This window comes from Vespa crabro, chromosome 23 (assembly GCF_910589235.1).
Source record: "Vespa crabro chromosome 23, iyVesCrab1.2, whole genome shotgun sequence".
NCBI classification, from domain to species: domain Eukaryota; kingdom Metazoa; phylum Arthropoda; class Insecta; order Hymenoptera; family Vespidae; genus Vespa; species Vespa crabro.
The window spans coordinates 1,541,660-1,550,000 of NC_060977.1; the positions used below are offsets into that span (position 1 = coordinate 1,541,660).

General features: G+C 29.1%; 2 protein-coding genes across 4 annotated transcripts in view; both read left to right on the forward strand.

The window, feature by feature from the left end:
• Positions 1–2,422: 2,422 nt before the first annotated feature.
• LOC124432034 (serine/threonine-protein kinase HRK1-like) lies at positions 2,423–4,094 on the forward strand. Its single transcript, XM_046980531.1, has 2 exons — positions 2,423–2,580; positions 3,478–4,094. The coding sequence occupies exons 1-2, from the start codon at positions 2,578–2,580 to the stop codon at positions 3,904–3,906; spliced, it is 432 nt and encodes a 143-aa protein (XP_046836487.1). The 5' UTR covers positions 2,423–2,577; the 3' UTR covers positions 3,907–4,094.
• Positions 4,095–5,086: 992 nt separating this feature from the next.
• The window catches only part of LOC124432033 (ataxin-7-like protein 1), a 13,035-nt gene continuing 9,780 nt past the window's right edge, over positions 5,087–8,341 (forward strand). For all 3 annotated transcript variants that reach the window (XM_046980529.1, XM_046980528.1, XM_046980530.1), the window contains exons 1-4: positions 5,087–5,218; positions 6,114–6,170; positions 6,249–6,353; positions 6,431–7,302. In XM_046980529.1, coding sequence (XP_046836485.1) covers positions 5,134–5,218; positions 6,114–6,170; positions 6,249–6,353; positions 6,431–7,302 — 1,119 coding nt within the window. In that variant the 5' untranslated portion in view covers positions 5,087–5,133. The remainder of the gene's footprint in view (positions 5,219–6,113; positions 6,171–6,248; positions 6,354–6,430; positions 7,303–8,341) is intronic.

Consider the following 8,341-nt stretch of genomic DNA (forward strand, 5'->3'; position numbering starts at 1 on the left):
GATTGTTACGTTTCATTGATTCATAATATTTTATTTTATATAAAGATCATGAAATTTTATTATAAAATTAATTAAAAATTCATTCCATATAGAATTCATTTTTATATGATATTATAATATTATAATGTTAATAATATAATTATATATATTAATATTTTTTCATTTCTTATATAAGTAAAAAAAAAAAAATTAATTGAATTTGATTTTTGTCGAATGAAATTTTATTTAATAGAGACAATACAAAAATCGTATGTAAATTAATCTTTCTTTCTTATTGGATTACGTATACGAATCATTTTTTTTTCTAAAAGAAATTGGCCGACGATCTCTAGATCATAAAGGAAAGATCATAAAAAGAAAAAAAAAAAATAAAGAAAAAGAATAAGAAGAATTAGATAAAAATCAGGACGAGAGTATAAAAATATTATCTTCGAAAGCGTCCTAATTTTCGACCATGCGATTTTTAAACGCCGAACGGTAATATAAAGTCAGAAAGAGAGAGAGAGAGAGAGAGAGAGAGAGAACACATATGTATATATGTATGTTCGCATTCCTTTTTCTTCTTCTTCTTTTTTATATTTTCTTTTTTTACTTTCATTATATTTGATTTTCACTACATGAGTATATAAAATGGTTGGAGAAATAAAACCAGTTTGTACCGTTCTCAGGCCGACCGACAAAATGAAATTGCATTTCGTCTTTAAGGAGAATATCCGAAATGTTTTGTGTTTGTCTGTTATTTTAACTCTTTCATGGAATATATATATATATGTGTGTGTATGTGTGTGTGTGTTGCACAAAATATGTGCATGTAAATAAGAAAATGTATTCGTTATTATTGTCGACGAAAGATGAAAAGGTCATAGATAAGAGTGAAAGACAAGTTCATGATTATACATTATTATTTTACTTATATATTTTGAATTATATATATATATATATATATATATAATATAATATAATAATATATTAAATTGGAAACTATGAAACGGGCGTTGAATGAAAATAAATAACTAAACAAAAACGTCCATTTCATAGTTTCCAACCTAATAATATTATTATTATTATTATTATTATTATTATTATTATATATATATATATGTATGTATGTAGATACATATATGAAGAAAAGTATATATTTTAAGTATGTATGTATCATATATATATATATATATATATATATATATATATATATATATATATATATATATATATATATGAAGAAGAGTTTATATATTTTAAAGAAATATATATATTTCACAGAAGAATATATCATAAAAGTATATTAGAGAACTGTTCTATATTACAGAAGCATTTTAGAACTTATATTTATATTGGAATTATATTAGATATATATTAAAAAATTGTTTGAAGATTGTAAACGTTTGACAATATTCGTAAGGAAAAAGAAAAGAAAGATTTCATTATTTCATGGTTTTCAATGGAAAACCACAAGTTTTGCTTTTTTTTTTTTTTTTCAATATGTATGCACAGATACGAGCGTGAAAACGATGTTTCATCTACAAACCGCAAAAAAAATCAACGATGTAATTGGGCGCGGACGTTTAATGTCCTTGATTATAGGCATAGAAAATCACATTCTTTTGTGCCTGAGACTTAATGGATTTCTTTCTCTCTCTCTCTCTCTCTCTCTCTCTCTATATATATATATATATATATATATATATATATATATATATATTTTTTTTTATTTCATTTTTATTTTCAATTTTAATTTTTTCCTTCATTCCTAACATTCATCGTTTAATCACTTTCAAAGGCCATCCTTTGTTTTTCTTATCTTGCTTCTTGTTTTTTACTTTTCTTTCCTTTTTTGTTTTGTTTTGTTTTGTTTTGTTTTTTTTTTTTTTTTTTTTTTTTATATAAATAAAAACGTAAATCCTATGTAATCTTTTTCATACGAAAAGTTAAAACAAGAAAGAAAAAAATAGAAAATAAAGAAAAATCGATTCGTTCGTTAATTCAATTTTATATTGTATATTTTAAAGCTATAATAATTATTAGCCGTTATAGGAAGCTTTAAGGATCTATCAAGGATGGGTTTGTTTGATTAGATGATAAATGCGTAATTGGAATTTTTTATTACGATATTAGGACGTAAGTATTATCGTCAGAAAAAGTTTTTTATCATTAAAAACATTCGATTTACCCTGTATTTTATATGCATCTTTTCTCTCTCTCTCTCTCTCTCTCTCTTCACCTCTCTCTCTTTCTTCATCTCTCTCTCTCTTTCTCTCTTCATCTTTCTCTTTCTCTCTCTCTTTCTCTCTTTATATCTCTAATCAACCGCGGGAAGTTACTGCGAACTTCCCCATGCGTCGATGTTATGTATCTTTCGTACGCACTTAGAAAAAAAAAAAAAAAAGTAGTGGGGGAAATATGGAAGCCAGCGGCAATTTATATACGAGAAGAACATCGCCCAATGCCATCATAACGTTTCAAACTGGCAAGTAGAAAGCTACGTTCGAGAAACGCGATTTTATCCTTGGATATTTCACATTATTATCTTCTAATCTAAATTTATTTTTTCTCATTCTCTCCTTTCTCAATTGCATCATGGTGAGTACACTTTGAAAAGTTTTCTTTTTTCTTCTTCCTTTTTTTATCTTTTTTTTTTATCTCTCTGTCTCTCTCTCTCTCTCTCTCTCTCTCTCTCTCTCTCTCTCTCTTTCCTTCTCTCTCGTCACATCATTAATTTTGTGAGATTTATTTACATTAAATTATTATTATCAAAAAAAATGTTGTCAATATGTAATTTATGTATATTAAAGGGACCGGAAAGTAATGTAGCTTTCTTAAATTAAATTCAAACGAATACATTTTTAACAAGTTTTTATTTTTAATCATAATCAAATATCAATATGCTCAGAAACGAGATTACTTTCCAGTTCACCTTATATATATATATATATATATATATATATATATATATATATATATATTATATTTTGTGATATTAAATTGTTGTGATCAGTGTTTTGTTAAATGCAGTTTGTTCATTAGTTAAATGTAAATTATTCCAAATTCTCATATTAGAAATCAATATAAAAGAGAGAGAGATAGACAAAGAAAGAGAGAGAAAGAGAAAGAGAGATTTTTATTATAGAAATAAATTTTAATAATGATCGAAAATTTATTATATCTTTTCTTCTTTCTTTGACAATTTTTAAGTAAGAAATATTAAATATACACAATGTTACATATTTAAATATAAAATATTGCAAATTTGAACATTATCTATCATATATATATACATATATTCCATTTTATAAAGAAAAAAAAGTACTATTTATTTATTTATCAGTGTATATTAATTTCGATAAACAATTTGCAAGTTTATTATATTTCATCTCACATATATGTATGCATTTTTTTTATTTAACGTTTATTTAAGGTTTATTTGAAGATTTTTTTTGAAAGTTTATTTAAAGAATGAAATATTTTTTTTATTTTCAGATTAAATACGTAGTACTTATAAGTACAATGGCATATTTGGCTTATTCCCAAAGGCCACCATACGCAGGTTCTGGTAACCGTTATCCCGTAGTATTTCCTCAATACATAGAAACAGTCGCAGCAGCAGCACCAGAAGCAACAGGCAGTGTTGGAAATCGAATTGACGTTGAAAATGGAAGTTCTACGACGATTAGAGTGCCAATAAATTTACCAGTCGATGCTTTGGGTGACATCGATCTTATTAATAGAATTAAAACCTGGCCTAGAGAGAAACAACCATTTTGGTTTATCAACTGGCAACAAATTCAAGCGCATCGAGGTGACCCAAGTAGCGTCGCTCAAGTAACTCAGAAATCAGAACAACAACAACAACAACAACAACAACAACAACAACAACAACAGCAACAAGGCAGATCATTTTATACTTAAAATGAGATTAGACTGTGGTTTCCTTAGTATATATATATATATATATATATATATATATATATATATATATATATATATACTTACGAATCTGGTTCTATGCTAGTCAAACTTTAATGTATTTTTTTGTTCTCTTTTTTCGAAAAAGTACTATCTCATATTTGATCAATAGATTCATGGAGAATTTATCATTTCGATGTTTTGTTCGTACTGTCTCTCATATCTCATAATTGTTGTATTAACATAAAAGAAAACATTTTTTTGTTAAACCTGCGAAAAAAAAGTAAAATGTTTTCTTTCTTTGTTTTTTGTTTTTTTTTTTTTTGTTTTTTTAATAAATGATTGATGTTTTTAATATAAATATAAACAATATCGATGTTTAAAAAATAAAATAGAATAAGGAAATAAAGAAAGTTCATACTTTTTTATTATGAATAAATAAGAGAGAAATATGAAAAAAAAAAAAGAAAAGTGAAAAAAAGAAGAAATAAAGAAACAAAAAAAAAAAGAAAAAGAAATAAAATTTCCATTCGAATTTCCCCACTCTGTTAAGAGGAACGATCGAGGGAACCAATGGGAATGTTCGAAGTATTCATATGGTCGACCAAGAGCACGCGATTGGTCAATAAGATTCGCGCTCGTGTTATAAATTGTGCGCCATCTTGCGTCCCAATGGAGTCGACCAATCCCACGTTTTAGTTAGTCCATACTAGCCGTAGCTTATCGGCAGCACATGCAGAGAAGCGTGTGTTTGTGTTACTTTGGTCATAGCGTTGACAAAACGCTAGAAGAAAGAATTAATATAATAATTTATCAATAAAATGTTAAAAGAACGTACGTGATGTCGTTCGTATATTTCATCTGATACTTCTTTCAAGAATTGTGAGAGAAGAAAAGAAAGAGGGAGAGAGAGAGAGAAAGAGAAAAAGAGAGAGAGAGAGAGAGAGAGAAAGAGAAAGAAAGAGAAAGAGAAAGAGAGAGAGGAAGATTGTAAGAGAAAGAGATAGACAGATTGTGTTTTATCGTACTATAGGGTGCCCAATGAACGCGTTTCACCGGCGTACGAGGAAAACGGTGAAACGAAAGAAAGAAGAACGATTATTGAGACAGCCACTTCGTACCTGACAATCCGAGAACGCGGAACATTCCGAAAAACAACGTTATCGTTTTGCTCTATATACTCGCGAGAGAACGCATCGTGTTTCATTGACAACGCGAGCGCCACTGGCAATGTCGGGAAGTGACAGTCCAACGTTTTTTCACGGCCAACCCTGGTCCAACTGGATCGAAAGAATCGGAAGGGATAAACCATTAAGTTAGTTTATTTTATTTTATTTCTTAGAGAAAAAAAATGTGACATTTTCGTCGAGTGAAAGAACGTCGAATCTTCAACGAAGTTTCCTTTCTACGACTTAACCTCACTTTCCTTCAGCGCCTTCTTCTTTTTTTCCCCTCAAACTCCTCCCTCCCATCACTTTTTCTCCTCTTCCTCTTCTTCCTCTCCTCCTCCACTTCTTCCTCTCCTCCTCCTCCTCCTCCTCCTCCTCCTCCTCCTTATCTTCTTTAACTTTGCATCTTCTTGTTGATCTTTTTTCTCTTCGAATTATTTATTTATTTATTTAGATTTTATTATTGTTGTTATTTATTTATTTATTTATTTATTTATTTATTATTATTGTTTTTATTAATAATGTTTTCCAATGATTTTTTGGAGAGAAAGAGAGCACGTTGTTCTATAATGTCGATTGTTATTCTTTTCCTTTTTTTTTCTTTTTTTTTTTTTTCTTTTCAGATTGCTTATTGTTTCATAATTATGTAATTGTAAAGGCGTGTGCTTCTAATTCAAGATGCAACATTAGTTTCACCTTCTTGGATCATTTCATGTTTATTAAATTATAGTACTAATCAGACTATAATGTAATATTTTGTAAGATATATGAGACACGTGTGTTTTATTAGAAAAAGTATTTCATTAAATTATATGATATTATCTATTTATAAATATTTAAAATTATATATAAATAGGAAAAGTGAGAGTTTTCTTTTAAATACCTTCTTTATTAATAACGTTCATTGAATTAAAATTATCTTGTAAATATATAAAATTTTGTTTAATATAGAATTGAATTTAATTTCAATTTCATTGAATAATTTCTTAAATAATAATGATTCATTAGAATTAGAATGCATAATGGGATTGTACATTTCAGGCGATGAAGAATCAGAAACAAAACCAGCGAGTACAGTCACTCGTCTTTCTGCAGAAGGTAAATAAATTAATATCATTGAATAAAAATTTTAATATTTTCCTAAATATTTTCTAATAAAAATAATTCCTTTTTCAGACATCGATCTGTATGGATTCTGTCCAGAAAGAGATACTTTTTATGGAGTGGTCTGTGAGATATGCAACTCCATAGTAAAACCACAAGCTCTTATTCAGCATATGGGTGTGTGTCGATATTTTCTATAAAATCTTTATCACATTTAATGACAGTTAATGTAAAGATTTGATAACATATTACAGAGAGTCGACATCCTAGTGGTACGGCCAATTTTCCACCCCCATCTGTACCCACAACGAAACCTCCAGTAAAGACGCCATATTGCAAAGTATCCAAATTAAAGAAGACTCAACCGGCGTCAGCTCAAAACTCGAGTGGTACCAAAGTGATTCATACGTCAGTGAAACGAACTTCGTCGACAGAGCAACAGCAGCAGCAACAGCAACAACAACAACAACAGCAACAGCAGCAGCAACAGCAGCAACAGCAGCAGCAACAGCAACAGCAACAACAACAGCAACAACAACAACAGCAGCAGCAACAACAACAACAACAACAACAACAACAACCTAATAGTACCTCATCAACGTCGTTACCAGTTTCATCCTCACCTAGATCACCATTAGAAACAACATTACAAACTGTACAAACAGCTACCACCAGTACAAGCAGTGGTTCACTGGCATCGTCAAGTCCAGTTAAAAGTCCTGGTACCAGTGGACAAACCAGACGAAAAAGGCTTAAAACGGATCGTTCGCTCCTCAAAGATCGCGAATATGATCCTGATCGGCACTGTGGCGTATTAAATGAGGAAACAGGGAAACCATGTACAAGGTCACTCACATGCAAAGCCCATACAGTATCCTTACGTCGTACCGTCATTGGTAGAAGCAAAACGTTCGATAAATTACTCGCGGAGCATAGGGCAGCAAAGGAAGTACCGAGTAATACAAGGACAACAAAATTATCAGTAACTGGTACAGTCGTACCATTGTCATCACCAACGATCAATCCAACGTCATTGACAACAAATGCTTCTACCACAAATGTTGATTCTGAAGCACCAAGTTCGCCACCTGTATTATCATTGCCGGACACCTATCCACTGCCAAAGGTAAGAACACGGGTTTAATCTTATCGATTTAAGATTAGTATTAATTGTTATTTTTTTTCTTTTTTTTTTTTCTTTTTTTTTTCTTTTTTTTTCCATATACATACATACATATATATATACACATTTTATTTTTTATTCACTTATTTTTTTTTTATTATTATTCCATGTTCAAGTGAGTCGCGTCGTGTGACTATTATTTGTGATGGTATTTTGTAAGCATATGTTTTTTTTTTTTTTGCTTTTATTTATTTATTTATTTATTTGTTTTTTTTTCTTTTTTTTTTTTTTTTCTCTTATAGAAATGAAAGTTTTTATTGGAGATGGCCTTTTTTTCTACCTTTTGTTTTGTTTTTTTTTTTTTTTATTTTTTTTTCTCTTTTATATATATATATATATACATGTACCTTTCAACGGGATCATCAGTGATAGTTATAGTCTTCTCGGACTTTCAAGTGGCTTTTAGCAAGCATGTTCTTGACTCGGAGAATCTAAATCTTTTCCGATATAGAAAATGCGACTCGTTCGGTCATTCTTCTCCTTCCTCTTCTTCTTCTTCTTCTTCTTCTTCTTCTACGTCTTTATATATGGTTTGTTCTAAAGAAAATTGCTTCTTTTGCTAAATATCAATTTCTATATCATATTCGTGCCGTCTATTCGATCAGTAGAACGCTTTAAAACTTTCATTTCTGTTCATCTTAGGAATTACAAATTACGTTACACGACGCAAGAAAAATGATGAAAGTAGGATAACGGACATAGAGATGTAAGTTTTTTTTTTTTTTTTTTTTTTGTCTTCCCCATGGATGAAGATTTACGTGTCTCTATGTTTCGATTTTAAAGTATATAAATAAATAAATATATATTTGTTTATTTATTTATTTATTTATTTATGTTTATATATATATATATATATATATATATATATATTATATAGTTTTAGGATTGTGGAGGTCCGTAAGCTTTTAGAAATTTAGAACGTTTTTCTATCTCTTGGGGCTTTCGTTCATTTCTTCTTCTTATTAATGGCCAGTAGAAGGGG